The following is a 17,080-nucleotide window of genomic DNA, read 5'->3' as shown; positions in this document are numbered from 1 at the left end:
GATGGTCGCCTGGTAGCCTGAGAAGAGAAGGAGGACGACCTCGAGGTCCTTCTCCCTCAGAGGCCACAGACCAGGAAGCGGGATCCACCGGACCCACCCGAGGCCCTCTTCACCCTCACTCACACTTCAGCCCCCGTTATGACTGGCCTGCAGACCTACCAGACGAATCTCAGTAGGGGGAAAAGACTCCGGACGGCAAGAACGAGACCGCACAGCCTCACAGCTCCCTGGCGTTCTTCACGTGGGCTAACGGGCTGGGCGGAAGACGCCCAGTGAACATGCGCACTGAGAAGGGAGCCCAGAGAGCATGCGCGGCTGTGGGCCTGGGCGGGCTGCCGTTCCCAACCCCATGCCCCAAACCCCCGATTCCCATCCACACTGAGGATAATGGAATCCAACCTCCCTTTGCTGTTTCCTATGCTTCTGGGACTCGAATACCTCAAGTAGTGCTCCCCTCAAAACTCACTCGATTTTCAACTGAACCGACCCCGACACACACACACACACACACACACACAAACCCAGGGTCCTCTCTTGCCCTGGCCCCACCATGGGGACAAGAACCACGGTGACTGCCTGGAAAGACAGGTAGACCACCTGCAAAAACAGCAATAGCAACCTACCCCACAAGGAAATTGTTCAATGTGAACAAGTCACACAAAGAGACTGAAAGAAAAATGAATACAATCTCTAGGACCTGTAAAGAAATACTAAAACGGTATCTATCCTTTTTAGAATCAGAATCACAGAAGGAGAAGTGACAGTATTAGGGAAACGGGACAGCCAGAGTGGCACCATGTGAAAATCAACTCCATCTTGAAACTAGCAAGATACATAGTCCTACCAGTCACAACCCATGGTCCTAAGATGTTTGGAGTTGAGAAAACAGACGAAAGGTACCTCCAAGGACATGCTCCCACAGCAGCGGAAACTGCAGGGTTCCCAACACCCAACAATATATGCTTTCAACATAATTATGCTCTCATGGACTTACACACTGGTAAGTCAAGGATAGTTGTCTTTAAATCAACAGAATGATAAATTTCATCATGCAAGTCTTTGCCCACCTGCACAAAGGTACAGGTAAGTTTAGTCTTTATATAGATAAGACCCCTATATAAGAAAAACCTGATCAGGCCAAGTCTCACGCTTGTAATCCTAGTATTTTGGGAGGCTGTGCTGGCCAGAACACCTGAGCTGAGGACTTCCATCGAGAGCAGCCTGAGCAACATCAGAAAATCTCAAAACTACAAAAAACAAAGAAAAAGCCATCAAAAAATTACCTGGGCATGGTGGCCTGTACCTAGACTCACAGCTACTCAGGAGGCTGAGGTGGGAGGATCGCTTCAGCCCAGGAGGTCAAGGCTGCAGTGAGCTCTGATAACACCACTGCACCCCAGCCTGGATGACAGAGTGAGACCCTGTCTCAAGTTTTAAAAATTGAGCATAAAAACATCCAATTTTATCAATCGAATTCACTATATTAACAGATGAATGGGAAAAAATGTTGTGGTCGAAATAGATGCACTGTTTGATGAAACTCAACATAGATTCAAATGAATACGCTCAGCATATTTAGAACAGAATGGAATGACTTACTCTGAAGAAGTCCGTCTACAAAAAAAGGACAGTAAATATGACAGTGAAATGTTGAAAGTTTTCCGTTTCTCATCAGGGATAAGACAAGGATGTCCACTATCACCATGGAACAGGTGGGTCTGCGCAATGCCATAAAATCAGAAAAGGAAATAAAAGTCTTTACAACGGCAGCAACAGTCCTGGTGCGGAGGCCCATGCCTGTAATCCCAGCACTGTGGGAGGCAAGGCGGGTGCATCACTTGCACTCAGGAGTCCAAGAACAGCACGGGAAACATGGCAAAACCCCGTCTCACCAAACAATACAAAAGGACAAAGAAAAATAAATGGCAGAAATAAAATTGCTCTTATTGAAGGATGATATGTTTCTGTATGTTGAAGACTGAAAATGATCTAGAAATAAACTTTTAGAGTTCATAAGCATATTTCACAAGGCTGCTGGATAGAAAACCAATATATAAGAATTATGTCTCCGCCGGGCATGGTGGCTCACGCTTGTAATCCCAACACTTTGGAAGGCCGAGGCGGGTGAATCACGAGGTCAGGAATTCAAGAGCACCCTAGCCAAGATGGTGAAACCCCATCTCTACTAAAAATACAAAACTTAGCCGGGAGTGCTGGTGGGCGCCTGTAATCCCAGCTACTTGGGAGGCTGAGGCAGAGAATTGCTTGAATCCGGGAGGCGGGGGTGGCAGTGAGCAGAGATCGCGCCACTGCACTCCAGCCTGGGTGACACAGCGAGACTCTGTCGCCAAAGGGAAAAATGAAAGAAAGAAAAAAGAATGATGTGTCTACATACCAGCTCAAACAGTTGGAATATAACATTTCAAAGAATGATACATGTCTCACAGCATCAAAAAGCTAGAAATAAAGTTCACAAAAGATGCGCAAGACTTCTTTGCAGAGGGCTGTAAAGCTTTATTGGGAGAATTGTAATGAACAAATTTCCAACATAGGAGCAGCCTGCATCATTTCAGCGTGTCTTCTTTTAACACTGTCATTGCTTTTCACCTGTAACAGAAACATAACAATTAGCAAGGTGACTTAGCAACAGATTATTTAAATGACCCTAAAGGCATACAAAACACACTACAGTTTGGATTTTGTTAAATGGACTAGAAACAAAACCCAAAGGGTGATCCTGTGTCTTACATCCAATTAAACCTCAATACACTTTGAGGACGGACCTGTAGAATTTAAAGGTAATTTCTTCCCTAAACATCCAGTGCTTCCTTTCAATTCAAAAGCACTTACAATTCACAGTCAGGAATTTGGAAAACACAAGTGTAAAACATACTTCAGTTGATTAGTCAGGAAGTCCTAAAGTCATGGTCTTTCAACTTTAAATCTGATCAATCCATGTCTCTAAAGCTGAAACTTACATGTAACATTTGATATGGTGAGAGATGATTATATCACATATGTGTCAACAGTCTTATTAGAAATACTGCCTCATGAAGACTGACAGTGTGGCAGGGAGCGTGCATAGCACAGGCATCTTACTCACACCCATGCTGAGCATCACTGACCTACATGCCACAGAGGATAGGAACTAACCGGTCTCTCGCCAGTTGATAATTTCATCACTCAAGGTTTCCGTGAGGAAAGATTTTAAAAGCAATTGTTCATTAAAAGCCAGAGAATCCCAGCCTGGGCAACATAGTGAGACCTCATCTCGACAAAAAAAAATTTTTTTTTAATTTAACAGAAAAAAAAAAAAAAAAAAACAACTTAGGCACGGTGGCTTGTGCATATACTTTCAGCCACTCAGGAGGCTGAGGTGGGAGGACTGCTTTAGCCAGGGAGCCAGAGGTTGCAGTGAGCTGAAATCACACCACTGTACTCCAGCCTGGGTGACAGACTGAGACTCTGTCTCAAACAAACAAAGAGGAGGGAGAATTCACAATTTGACAAGATACTACGATAGGTATTCAGCTCTCCACACGGAAAAACTAAGATGAAGCAGAGTGACCGCACACTTTCTTAGTAGCAATGAAATCTCAATTTAGAGATTTTCAGATGACTCAGGCCAGGGTTTCATGATTTGGGATCAACACATCATGCGAAGCAGATGATCTCTGTATCCCATGCATTCTATACAACAGGATCAGAGTATGAAAGAACCAGAAGGGAAAATGGTTTTAAAATCTCTGACTTCAACTCACTATTTTCATAAGAACCAAAGACAGGTTTAGAAGTGAAAGGACTCACTCAGCATCTCGCCAAGGCTGTAAGAGCTGGTATTAGAACCCGCATCAGTGCTTCGGTATTTTTCACACCAAGTGATGGGTGTTACAAATGTGTTATGTATTTGTTAAAAGCAGATCTTTACAAAAGCATCTGAAAATTATGAGCTATTGGTTCAAGGATTTAGACTCAAATCTTCATTCAACATGGCTTTGACTCAGTTTGTTTCTATATCTGACAGCCTATCAGTCGGGTGCTGGGGCCTGAACTACGTTTCAAATAACCTTTCTATATAAGAACTCTAGTATTACAGAGGCAGTACTGTTACTTCTCTGCTATTAAAAATATAATGCTGGGTCGGGCTCCGTGGCTCTCGCCTGTAATCCCGGAAATTTCAAAGGCGAGGCACGTGGATAACCCGAGGCCAGGAGTTCGGGACCAACCTGTGCAACGGAACAAAACCCCATCAATACTAAACATACAAAAATTAGCTGGGAACGGTGGAGCACGTCTGTACGCCTGGCTACTCGGGAGGCACACGCAGGAGAATGACTTGAACCCGGGAGGCTGAAGTTCCAGTGACCGAGGTGGTACCACTGCACTCCAGCTTGGTCGACAGAGCGAGACTCTGTCTCAAAAAATAACTATTATTCTTATTATACAATACTGTGGAAACAGACACCCTACGATCTGCATGTCTAATGGATTGCCTACCTTATTCAGGCCTTTTCACCTCCTCTGGATTTGGCAGGCTCATCTCCTGGACATCAGGACCATCTTCACGCTCATAATCAGGCGTCGGGCGAACCTCTTCCTGGCTCTCAGCTTCAGGCTCTGGCCCTTGAAAATAAAAAATACATATCAATTTAAGCAGTAAAATATAAAATGTCAATAAGAAAATAATACTCATGCTCTCTGAGTTATTATATCAAAGCTTTAGCTACTGTAATAATAGATGTGTTGACAAGAATCCCAGGAACATTATTTCAGGAGTCTGTTAGCAGAAAACAGGAAAACAAGGTGTTCCAAATATTACCCTCTTCCTTTCCGAAGACTGCCCTCAGACAACGTTGTGGCCTCCTTTGCTCTTCTCTGTTATTCTACTTCTGATTGTCCTTACCTCATCAAATGACTCAAGGCTGAAATCCTGTCTCTCACAGCACTTACACTCCTAGCACTCAGACTCTCCTATGGCCTGAGTAGCCACCAATCAACGCTGAGTCGAAAAAAGGTCTTTAAAAAATACACGAAAAAGCCCAAACTGCAGAACATTCTGCAAACCAACTGGTCTATCCTCTTCAAAAATGTCTGTATCATGAATGACAAAGAAAAATTAAGGAAACATTCTAGATTAAAGGAAACTAAAAACACCTGAAAAGCACAGGTAAGACGTGATCCTGAACCGGACTCTGGATCAGAAAAAGAAATCCTATCAATAACATTATCTGGGCCGGGAGTGGGGTCTCACGCCTGCAATCCAAACACTTTGGGATGCTAAGGTGGGCAGATCAGGTGAGGTCAGAAGTTCAAGACAGCAGTGGCCGGCGCCCGTAGGCCCAGCTACACGGCAGGCTGAGGCGTGAGATTCCCTAGAACCTGGGAGGTGTAGGTTGCAGTGAGCCAAGATCGCACTACTGCACTCCAACCTCGGCAACAGAGGGAGACTCCGTCTCAACAAAGAATAACGAAAGGAAGAAAGAAGTTGTCTGGGGAGCTGGCAAAATTTGAGTATGCACTGCGTATTAAATGACTGCATTTTCTCATTGTTAAATTTCCTGATTTTGATCTTTCTGCAGTGATGATCCAAGAAATGACTTTTCTTTGTGCTGACGATATACACACCCTCGAGTACATAGGGGAAAGGACCATGATACCTGAAACTTTATCTAAACAAGTCAGCATTGATAACAGTAAACATATATCCGCGTGTGGGTGTGTGTGAGTGTGTGGGCAGCCGGGTTAGACAGGGAGGGAAGAGATATAAAACCTACGGAGAGAAAGCTATTAAAAATTGGTGAATCTAGGTGAAAAGTATATGAGTTCGTTGTACTATTCTTGCAAATTTTCTATAAATGTTATGTCTTGAATATAGACACAGTAAAAATTTTAAAGAATATATGACAACTACACTGAAGTTTAGGAAGAGAGGAGGTTTTCTTTCAATTGTGGTAAAAAAATACACATATCCTCAAACTTCCCGTCTTTTTTTAAGTGGTACAGTTCACTAAGGAGTTATGTCTGCAACATTACCAGCCACTAGGCACAAACTTTGAATCTGTGTTTTCCTATACCATGAAACCTTTATTTATTTACTTGTTTGTTTGTTTATTACTGATGAGATCTCGCTATGTTTCCCAGGCTGGGCTTGAACGCCAGGGCTCAAGCGATCCTCTCACCTCAGCCTCCCAAGTAGCTGGGACTATGAGTGCACGGCGTTCAGCCCAGCTTGAGACCTTTCTCCTAAATGACAATCTGAGGATAAACCACAGGACATGCATAATGCTTATATTCAGCCATAGAGTACCAAGAGCAGTGTGCATCACCTAAGAAATCTGAAGTCTACAACATGGATAGGATTTCAGTTACAATTACAATGTCAATTTCTGAAGGAATGATTAGCTGAATGGATTTGAGGACTATGGAAAATCTTACAGTCATGACACCCATTACCTACTGGGATAAACAGAAACTTAACTTTCTTCAAACAAAGTTATATTTAGGTCCGAAGGTCCCAAATGTAATATTCCATAAATGAACCCTGTGAAGAACAAAGCACCAAATATAACATTGTTTGTGAATCACACAAAATATACTGTCCCGCACTGAGAATAAGGGAGTGGGTGGACAGCAGGTAATGGGCATTGTTATCAGTCATATTCTAGAAACTTTTAACAATGAATCCCTGGAATACTCCATGACCTCAGTTACATAAATGTTTCCTTTCAAAACATTTTATCTCGGAGAAATGATTTCCATCTCATGTTAATCCCAGGATAACTCCTTTTCTGCTTTTCCAACCATAAAAGGATTTAATCACCTCCTAAAAGCCACTTAGAAAATCACTAAACCAGCTACCTGTATGGCAGTATCCTCGTATATCCGGCTTTTATCAAACGTACCATAAAAATATCAATCTAAGGAAACGGTGGCCAACATTCAGTGACTCGGTTTTTGGAGCTGCTCCTGCTCCTCTGAACTGGGTCTCTTCTTGGGCCAGTACTAAGCTACCTTACAGAAAAGCATTTGCGTTTTAAGCATTTTCAGCAAAATCTTTCCTTCTTTATAGCAACATAGATGATAGGAAGACACAAACCTTGGAACAAAGTACAAATTGTGTATTCACCAGTCAATCCCGGCACCTCTATTCTCTCATTCATAAGGTCGAGAAATTTTATCACAGTGAGGGATTTGCCTAAGCTAAGCTGCAAACTACATAGCCTCCTGGCGTTTCCAGTCAATTTCAGGCATTCTTTCCACTGATTTCTTTCCTCCTGTTCCTGCTATGTGACAATGCATAACACACACACACATGCACACGCACACACTCAGACACACACACCAGCGGGCATTCTTCTTCCCTTTCCATCACCTTGACCTGCAGATGCTCCCTCATCCTCTCCCTCCTGAGCAGGTGCAGGATCCTGACTTTGAGTTGCTGGTTCCCCTTCTTCAGGTTTTGGTGGTTCCACTTCTTCATCACTGAACTGCTCGGGCTGGGGAATATGTGTGGGTGTGCAAATAAAGAGAAAAAAAACAAGTTTTGCTATTGATACAAAATTTTACATATATACACAGAATACATAGCTATTTCTGATCATAACTAAGCCTAAAGACATTTTTCCAACTCTATTCTCTATGGCCAAGAACGTTACTCTACCCACAGGGAGGTTACTGTGAGAAAAGTGACGCACAAGGACTTTGGAAGCTATTATACTCTGTGTTGGAATACATGTGTACGATCTGTCATTAACAAACAAAGCATGAGAAAGAAGTCATGGGCAAGAGCTGAAGAACACGAGAGGAAAAACGAAAAATCCTCCAGAATCAACGTTTCCTTCATGAGACGCCATAATCATGTTTTATCAGCAGGAAAGACGTTTCTCAGCATTTCCATACTAATGCAACAACACTATCGCAAAAATTCATTTCTGCTAATAGAAAACATCGAATTAATATTTAAGCGCTCACCAGCATAGGCCCAATCACTTCAGGAGGATCTACATAGCGTCTTGGTCTACGCCGGTAGGTCGATCTTCCTCGCCAACTCATATTTCACACTGAAAACAGACAACCGTGATTGGGAACATGCGCTCCAGAGGGCTGCTATATTCGATCTCTTCCATGGATCAATGTTAACTTGTCGTTTTAATTTTGAAAATACTCTCAAAATAAGTCCCAGAGTGAAGCATACGTGTGTACGTTTTCTAAGTGCCTACAAAGCCAATTATGCTGGCCAAGCTGGCAGAGCAGTCATCTTAAGGCGTGTGGCAAGAGGCAGAGGACATTTTTTTCTAAATTTCTTTTGGACGCGGGGTCTCGCTGTGTTGCTCAGGCTGGAGTGCAGGGGCGCAATCACAGCTCACTGCAGCCTCGACCTCCTGCTCAAGGGATCCTCCCGCCTCTGTGTCCCGAGTAACTCAGACTATAGGCGAGCACCACTGTGCCCCGCAGATAGAGGTCATTTCTGATGAGGTTTAGTTTCACAAGCGGACTCCCCACGAAAACACTAGTGAATCACAATTCCCGTGATGGCTGCTTTGGGCAACTCCCGCTTCCTAGAGCCATTCACCCCCTTTCACATTAAGTTTGGTTGCACCGCACTGCCTCGCCCACTCCTTCCCACTTTTCCCGGACCTTCCATGGCGGACGTGAGACCTTGCAGTGCTTCTCACTCAGGCGCTCCACACTCCACACCGCTGGGGGGCGCTCACCAGGCCGTAGCCTTCCCAGGTACCAGGTTCCTTCTTTACCGACTGCCTCACCCCCACCGGGCACCCCATTCGGGATCTGCCCTGTGTCGTCGGGGGTTCTCGGCACCTCGGGACTTCCATCCCCCAAACAGCACTCACCCCATCATCACCTGAGCCCCTGACCGCCTTCCCTCTGCGGACCACCTTCCTCCCTGTCCAGGCCCCCTCACGACCACAAAGTCGATGGTCGCCTGGTAGCCTGAGAAGAGAAGGAGGACGACCTCGAGGTCCTTCTCCCTCAGAGGCCACAGACCAGGAAGCGGGATCCACCGGACCCACCCGAGGCCCTCTTCACCCTCACTCACACTTCAGCCCCCGTTATGACTGGCCTGCAGACCTACCAGACGAATCTCAGTAGGGGAAAAAGACTCCGGACGGCAAGAACGAGACCGCACAGCCTCACAGCTCCCTGGCGTTCTTCACGTGGGCTAACGGGCTGGGCGGAAGACGCCCAGTGAACATGCGCACTGAGAAGGGAGCCCAGAGAGCATGCGCGGCTGTGGGCCTGGGCGGGCTGCCGTTCCCAACCCCATGCCCCAAACCCCCGATTCCCATCCACACTGAGGATAATGGAATCCAACCTCCCTTTGCTGTTTCCTATGCTTCTGGGACTCGAATACCTCAAGTAGTGCTCCCCTCAAAACTCACTCGATTTTCAACTGAACCGACCCCGACACACACACACACACACACACAAACCCAGGGTCCTCTCTTGCCCTGGCCCCACCATGGGGACAAGAACCACGGTGACTGCCTGGAAAGACAGGTAGACCACCTGCAAAAACAGCAATAGCAACCTACCCCACAAGGAAATTGTTCAATGTGAACAAGTCACACAAAGAGACTGAAAGAAAAATGAATACAATCTCTAGGACCTGTAAAGAAATACTAAAACGGTATCTATCCTTTTTAGAATCAGAATCACAGAAGGAGAAGTGACAGTATTAGGGAAACGGGACAGCCAGAGTGGCACCATGTGAAAATCAACTCCATCTTGAAACTAGCAAGATACATAGTCCTACCAGTCACAACCCATGGTCCTAAGATGTTTGGAGTTGAGAAAACAGACGAAAGGTACCTCCAAGGACATGCTCCCACAGCAGTGGAAACTGCAGGGTTCCCAACACCCAACAATATATGCTTTCAACATAATTATGCTCTCATGGACTTACACACTGGTAAGTCAAGGATAGTTGTCTTTAAATCAACAGAATGATAAATTTCATCATGCAAGTCTTTGCCCACCTGCACAAAGGTACAGGTAAGTTTAGTCTTTATATAGATAAGACCCCTATATAAGAAAAACCTGATCAGGCCAAGTCTCACGCCTGTAATCCTAGTATTTTGGGAGGCTATGCTGGCCAGAACACCTGAGCTGAGGACTTCCATCGAGAGCAGCCTGAGCAACATCAGAAAATCTCAAAACTACAAAAAACAAAGAAAAAGCCATCAAAAAATTACCTGCGCATGGTGGCCTGTACCTAGACTCACAGCTACTCAGGAGGCTGAGGTGGGAGGATCGCTTCAGCCCAGGAGGTCAAGGCTGCAGTGAGCTCTGATAACACCACTGCACCCCAGCCTGGATGACAGAGTGAGACCCTGTCTCAAGTTTTAAAAATTGAGCATAAAAACATCCAATTTTATCAATCGAATTCACTATATTAACAGATGAATGGGAAAAAATGCTGTGGTCGAAAGAGATGCACTGTTTGATGAAACTCAACATAGATTCAAATGAATACGCTCAGCATATTTAGAACAGAATGGAATGACTTACTCTGAAGAAGTCCGTCTACAAAAAAAGGACAGTAAATATGACAGTGAAATGTTGAAAGTTTTCCGTTTCTCATCAGGGATAAGACAAGGATGTCCACTATCACCATGGAACAGGTGGGTCTGCGCAATGCCATAAAATCAGAAAAGGAAATAAAAGTCTTTACAACGGCAGCAACAGTCCTGGTGCGGAGGCCCATGCCTGTAATCCCAGCACTGTGGGAGGCAAGGCAGGTGCATCACTTGCACTCAGGAGTCCAAGAACAGCACGGGAAACATGGCAAAACCCCGTCTCACCAAACAATACAAAAGGACAAAGAAAAATAAATGGCAGAAATAAAATTGCTCTTATTGAAGGATGATATGTTTCTGTATGTTGAAGACTGAAAATGATCTAGAAATAAACTTTTAGAGTTCATAAGCATATTTCACAAGGCTGCTGGATAGAAAACCAATATATAAGAATTATGTCTCCGCCGGGCATGGTGGCTCACGCTTGTAATCCCAACACTTTGGAAGGCCGAGGCGGGTGAATCACGAGGTCAGGAATTCAAGAGCACCCTAGCCAAGATGGTGAAACCCCATCTCTACTAAAAATACAAAACTTAGCCGGGAGTGCTGGTGGGCGCCTGTAATCCCAGCTACTTGGGAGGCTGAGGCAGAGAATTGCTTGAATCCGGGAGGCGGGGGTGGCAGTGAGCAGAGATCGCGCCACTGCACTCCAGCCTGGGTGACACAGCGAGACTCTGTCGCCAAAGGGAAAAATGAAAGAAAGAAAAAAGAATGATGTGTCTACATACCAGCTCAAACAGTTGGAATATAACATTTCAAAGAATGATACATGTCTCACAGCATCAAAAAGCTAGAAATAAAGTTCACAAAAGATGCGCAAGACTTCTTTGCAGAGGGCTGTAAAGCTTTATTGGGAGAATTGTAATGAACAAATTTCCAACATAGGAGCAGCCTGCATCATTTCAGCGTGTCTTCTTTTAACACTGTCATTGCTTTTCACCTGTAACAGAAACATAACAATTAGCAAGGTGACTTAGCAACAGATTATTTAAATGACCCTAAAGGCATACAAAACACACTACAGTTTGGATTTTGTTAAATGGACTAGAAACAAAACCCAAAGGGTGATCCTGTGTCTTACATCCAATTAAACCTCAATACACTTTGAGGACGGACCTGTAGAATTTAAAGGTAATTTCTTCCCTAAACATCCAGTGCTTCCTTTCAATTCAAAAGTACTTACAATTCACAGTCAGGAATTTGGAAAACACAAGTGTAAAACATACTTCAGTTGATTAGTCAGGAAGTCCTAAAGTCATGGTCTTTCAACTTTAAATCTGATCAATCCATGTCTCTAAAGCTGAAACTTACATGTAACATTTGATATGGTGAGAGATGATTATATCACATATGTGTCAACAGTCTTATTAGAAATACTGCCTCATGAAGACTGACAGTGTGGCAGGGAGCGTGCATAGCACAGGCATCTTACTCACACCCATGCTGAGCATCACTGACCTACATGCCACAGAGGATAGGAACTAACCGGGCTCTCGCCAGTTGATAATTTCATCACTCAAGGTTTCCGTGAGGAAAGATTTTAAAAGCAATTGTTCATTAAAAGCCAGAGAATCCCAGCCTGGGCAACATAGTGAGACCTCATCTGGACCAAAAAAAAAATTTTTTTAATTTAACAGAAAAAAAAAAAAAAACAACTTAGGCACGGTGGCTTGTGCATATACTTTCAGCCACTCAGGAGGCTGAGGTGGGAGGACTGCTTTAGCCAGGGAGCCAGAGGTTGCAGTGAGCTGAAATCACACCACTGTACTCCAGCCTGGGTGACAGACTGAGACTCTGTCTCAAACAAACAAAGAGGAGGGAGAATTCACAATTTGACAAGATACTACGATAGGTATTCAGCTCTCCACACGGAAAAACTAACATGAAGCAGAGTGACCGCTCACTTTGTTAGTAGCAATGAAATCTCAATTTAGAGATTTTCAGATGACTCAGGCCAGGGTTTCATGATTTGGGATCAACACATCATGCGAAGCAGATGATCTCTGTATCCCATGCATTCTATACAACAGGATCAGAGTATGAAAGAACCAGAAGGGAAAATGGTTTTAAAATCTCTGACTTCAACTCACTATTTTCATAAGAACCAAAGACAGGTTTAGAAGTGAAAGGACTCACTCAGCATCTCGCCAAGGCTGTAAGAGCTGGTATTAGAACCCGCATCAGTGCTTCGGCATTTTTCACACCAAGTGATGGGTGTTACAAATGTGTTATGTATTTGTTAAAAGCAGACCTTTACAAAAGCATCTGAAAATTATGAGCTATTGGTTCAAGGATTTAGACTCAAATCTTCATTCAACATGGCTTTGACTCAGTTTGTTTCTATATCTGACAGCCTATCAGTCGGGTGCTGGGGCCTGAACTACGTTTCAAATAACCTTTCTATATAAGAACTCTAGTATTACAGAGGCAGTACTGTTACCTCTCTGCTATTAAAAATATAATGCTGGGTCGGGCTCCGTGGCTCTCGCCTGTAATCCTTGAAAGTTCAAAGGCGAGGCACGTGGATAACCCGAGGCCAGGAGTTCGGGACCAACCTGTGCAACGGAACAAAACCCCATCAATACTAAACATACAAAAATTAGCTGGGAACGGTGGAGCACGTCTGTACGCCTGGCTACTCGGGAGGCACACGCAGGAGAATGACTTGAACCCGGGAGGCTGAAGTTCCAGTGACCGAGGTGGTACCACTGCACTCCAGCTTGGTCGACAGAGCGAGACTCTGTCTCAAAAAATAACTATTATTCTTATTATACAATACTGTGGAAACAGACACCCTACGATCTGCATGTCTAATGGATTGCCTACCTTATTCAGGCCTTTTCACCTCCTCTGGATTTGGCAGGCTCATCTCCTGGACATCAGGACCATCTTCACGCTCATAATCAGGCGTCGGGCGAACCTCTTCCTGGCTCTCAGCTTCAGGCTCTGGCCCTTGAAAATAAAAAATACATATCAATTTAAGCAGTAAAATATAAAATGTCAATAAGAAAATAATACTCATGCTCTCTGAGTTATTATATCAAAGCTTTAGCTACTGTAATAATAGATGTGTTGACAAGAATCCCAGGAACATTATTTCAGGAGTCTGTTAGCAGAAAACAGGAAAACAAGGTGTTCCAAATATTACCCTCTTCCTTTCCGAAGACTGCCCTCAGACAACGTTGTGGCCTCCTTTGCTCTTCTCTGTTATTCTACTTCTGATTGTCCTTACCTCATCAAATGACTCAAGGCTGAAATCCTGTCTCTCACAGCACTTACACTCCTAGCACTCAGACTCTCCTATGGCCTGAGTAGCCACCAATCAACGCTGAGTCGAAAAAAGGTCTTTAAAAAATACACGAAAAAGCCCAAACTGCAGAACATTCTGCAAACCAACTGGTCTATCCTCTTCAAAAATGTCTGTATCATGAATGACAAAGAAAAATTAAGGAAACATTCTAGATTAAAGGAAACTAAAAACACCTGAAAAGCACAGGTAAGACGTGATCCTGAACCGGACTCTGGATCAGAAAAAGAAATCCTATCAATAACATTATCTGGGCCGGGAGTGGGGTCTCACGCCTGCAATCCAAACACTTTGGGATGCTAAGGTGGGCAGATCAGGTGAGGTCAGAAGTTCAAGACAGCAGTGGCCGGCGCCCGTAGGCCCAGCTACACGGCAGGCTGAGGCGTGAGATTCCCTAGAACCTGGGAGGTGTAGGTTGCAGTGAGCCAAGATCGCACTACTGCACTCCAACCTCGGCAACAGAGGGAGACTCCGTCTCAACAAAGAATAACGAAAGGAAGAAAGAAGTTGTCTGGGGAGCTGGCAAAATTTGAGTATGCACTGCGTATTAAATGACTGCATTTTCTCATTGTTAAATTTCCTGATTTTGATCTTTCTGCAGTGATGATCCAAGAAATGACTTTTCTTTGTGCTGACGATATACACACCCTCGAGTACATAGGGGAAAGGACCATGATACCTGAAACTTTATCTAAACAAGTCAGCATTGATAACAGTAAACATATATCCGCGTGTGGGTGTGTGTGAGTGTGTGGGCAGCCGGGTTAGACAGGGAGGGAAGAGATATAAAACCTACGGAGAGAAAGCTATTAAAAATTGGTGAATCTAGGTGAAAAGTATATGAGTTCGTTGTACTATTCTTGCAAATTTTCTATAAATGTTATGTCTTGAATATAGACACAGTAAAAATTTTAAAGAATATATGACAACTACACTGAAGTTTAGGAAGAGAGGAGGTTTTCTTTCAATTGTGGTAAAAAAATACACATATCCTCAAACTTCCCGTCTTTTTTTAAGTGGTACAGTTCACTAAGGAGTTATGTCTGCAACATTACCAGCCACTAGGCACAAACTTTGAATCTGTGTTTTCCTATACCATGAAACCTTTATTTATTTACTTGTTTGTTTGTTTATTACTGATGAGATCTCGCTATGTTTCCCAGGCTGGGCTTGAACGCCAGGGCTCAAGCGATCCTCTCACCTCAGCCTCCCAAGTAGCTGGGACTATGAGTGCACGGCGTTCAGCCCAGCTTGAGACCTTTCTCCTAAATGACAATCTGAGGATAAACCACAGGACATGCATAATGCTTATATTCAGCCATAGAGTACCAAGAGCAGTGTGCATCACCTAAGAAATCTGAAGTCTACAACATGGATAGGATTTCAGTTACAATTACAATGTCAATTTCTGAAGGAATGATTAGCTGAATGGATTTGAGGACTATGGAAAATCTTACAGTCATGACACCCATTACCTACTGGGATAAACAGAAACTTAACTTTCTTCAAACAAAGTTATATTTAGGTCCGAAGGTCCCAAATGTAATATTCCATAAATGAACCCTGTGAAGAACAAAGCACCAAATATAACATTGTTTGTGAATCACACAAAATATACTGTCCCGCACTGAGAATAAGGGAGTGGGTGGACAGCAGGTAATGGGCATTGTTATCAGTCATATTCTAGAAACTTTTAACAATGAATCCCTGGAATACTCCATGACCTCAGTTACATAAATGTTTCCTTTCAAAACATTTTATCTCGGAGAAATGATTTCCATCTCATGTTAATCCCAGGATAACTCCTTTTCTGCTTTTCCAACCATAAAAGGATTTAATCACCTCCTAAAAGCCACTTAGAAAATCACTAAACCAGCTACCTGTATGGCAGTATCCTCGTATATCCGGCTTTTATCAAACGTACCATAAAAATATCAATCTAAGGAAACGGTGGCCAACATTCAGTGACTCGGTTTTTGGAGCTGCTCCTGCTCCTCTGAACTGGGTCTCTTCTTGGGCCAGTACTAAGCTACCTTACAGAAAAGCATTTGCGTTTTAAGCATTTTCAGCAAAATCTTTCCTTCTTTATAGCAACATAGATGATAGGAAGACACAAACCTTGGAACAAAGTACAAATTGTGTATTCACCAGTCAATCCCGGCACCTCTATTCTCTCATTCATAAGGTCGAGAAATTTTATCACAGTGAGGGATTTGCCTAAGCTAAGCTGCAAACTACATAGCCTCCTGGCGTTTCCAGTCAATTTCAGGCATTCTTTCCACTGATTTCTTTCCTCCTGTTCCTGCTATGTGACAATGCATAACACACACACACATGCACACGCACACACTCAGACACACACACCAGCGGGCATTCTTCTTCCCTTTCCATCACCTTGACCTGCAGATGCTCCCTCATCCTCTCCCTCCTGAGCAGGTGCAGGATCCTGACTTTGAGTTGCTGGTTCCCCTTCTTCAGGTTTTGGTGGTTCCACTTCTTCATCACTGAACTGCTCGGGCTGGGGAATATGTGTGGGTGTGCAAATAAAGAGAAAAAAAACAAGTTTTGCTATTGATACAAAATTTTACATATATACACAGAATACATAGCTATTTCTGATCATAACTAAGCCTAAAGACATTTTTCCAACTCTATTCTCTATGGCCAAGAACGTTACTCTACCCACAGGGAGGTTACTGTGAGAAAAGTGACGCACAAGGACTTTGGAAGCTATTATACTCTGTGTTGGAATACATGTGTACGATCTGTCATTAACAAACAAAGCATGAGAAAGAAGTCATGGGCAAGAGCTGAAGAACACGAGAGGAAAAACGAAAAATCCTCCAGAATCAACGTTTCCTTCATGAGACGCCATAATCATGTTTTATCAGCAGGAAAGACGTTTCTCAGCATTTCCATACTAATGCAACAACACTATCGCAAAAATTCATTTCTGCTAATAGAAAACATCGAATTAATATTTAAGCGCTCACCAGCATAGGCCCAATCACTTCAGGAGGATCTACATAGCGTCTTGGTCTACGCCGGTAGGTCGATCTTCCTCGCCAACTCATATTTCACACTGAAAACAGACAACCGTGATTGGGAACATGCGCTCCAGAGGGCTGCTATATTCGATCTCTTCCATGGATCAATGTTAACTTGTCGTTTTAAT

The 17,080-nt window shown here is 43.7% G+C and overlaps 2 protein-coding genes across 3 annotated transcripts; both read right to left on the bottom strand.

The window, feature by feature from the left end:
• Nucleotides 1–2,490: 2,490 nt before the first annotated feature.
• Nucleotides 2,491–9,202, bottom strand: LOC135969125 (G antigen 10-like). Of its 2 annotated transcripts, XM_065537936.2 has the most exons (5): nucleotides 9,095–9,202; nucleotides 7,972–8,060; nucleotides 7,373–7,496; nucleotides 4,498–4,623; nucleotides 2,491–2,607 (listed from the first exon to the last, which is right to left on the bottom strand). In XM_065537936.2, exons 2-4 carry the CDS (start codon nucleotides 8,050–8,052, stop codon nucleotides 4,499–4,501), a joined length of 330 nt encoding a protein of 109 aa, XP_065394008.1. In that variant the 5' UTR covers nucleotides 8,053–8,060; nucleotides 9,095–9,202; the 3' UTR covers nucleotides 2,491–2,607; nucleotide 4,498. The 2 variants fall into 2 exon arrangements, with proteins under 2 accessions (XP_065394008.1, XP_065394009.1); XM_065537937.2 differs by lacking the exon at nucleotides 9,095–9,202 and having other exon boundaries at nucleotides 7,972–8,153.
• A 2,219-nt stretch (nucleotides 9,203–11,421) lies between these two features.
• Nucleotides 11,422–17,080, bottom strand: LOC135969128 (G antigen 10-like). The gene is made up of 4 exons (XM_065537942.2): nucleotides 16,899–17,080; nucleotides 16,300–16,423; nucleotides 13,425–13,550; nucleotides 11,422–11,538 (listed from the first exon to the last, which is right to left on the bottom strand). Exons 1-3 carry the CDS (start codon nucleotides 16,977–16,979, stop codon nucleotides 13,426–13,428), a joined length of 330 nt encoding a protein of 109 aa, XP_065394014.1. The 5' UTR covers nucleotides 16,980–17,080; the 3' UTR covers nucleotides 11,422–11,538; nucleotide 13,425.

Source organism: Macaca fascicularis, chromosome X, assembly GCF_037993035.2.
Source record: "Macaca fascicularis isolate 582-1 chromosome X, T2T-MFA8v1.1".
Classification (NCBI taxonomy): Eukaryota; Metazoa; Chordata; class Mammalia; order Primates; family Cercopithecidae; genus Macaca; species Macaca fascicularis.
This window is presented reverse-complemented; position numbering and strand designations above follow the sequence as displayed.

What these genes read in the sequence shown, in the direction of transcription:
- LOC135969125 (XM_065537936.2), bottom strand. Translation starts at nt 8,052, where the DNA reads ATGAGTTGGCGAGGAAGATCGACCTACCGGCGTAGACCAAGACGCTAT. An exon ending in AAGTGATTGGGCCTATGCTG is followed by an intron (nt 7,497 to 7,971) that starts GTGAGCGCTTAA and finishes CATATTCCCCAG; the next exon opens with CCCGAGCAGTTCAGTGATGA. An exon ending in GGGAGCATCTGCAGGTCAAG is followed by an intron (nt 4,624 to 7,372) that starts GTGATGGAAAGG and finishes TTTATTTTCAAG; the next exon opens with GGCCAGAGCCTGAAGCTGAG.
- LOC135969128 (XM_065537942.2), bottom strand. Translation starts at nt 16,979, where the DNA reads ATGAGTTGGCGAGGAAGATCGACCTACCGGCGTAGACCAAGACGCTAT. An exon ending in AAGTGATTGGGCCTATGCTG is followed by an intron (nt 16,424 to 16,898) that starts GTGAGCGCTTAA and finishes CATATTCCCCAG; the next exon opens with CCCGAGCAGTTCAGTGATGA. An exon ending in GGGAGCATCTGCAGGTCAAG is followed by an intron (nt 13,551 to 16,299) that starts GTGATGGAAAGG and finishes TTTATTTTCAAG; the next exon opens with GGCCAGAGCCTGAAGCTGAG.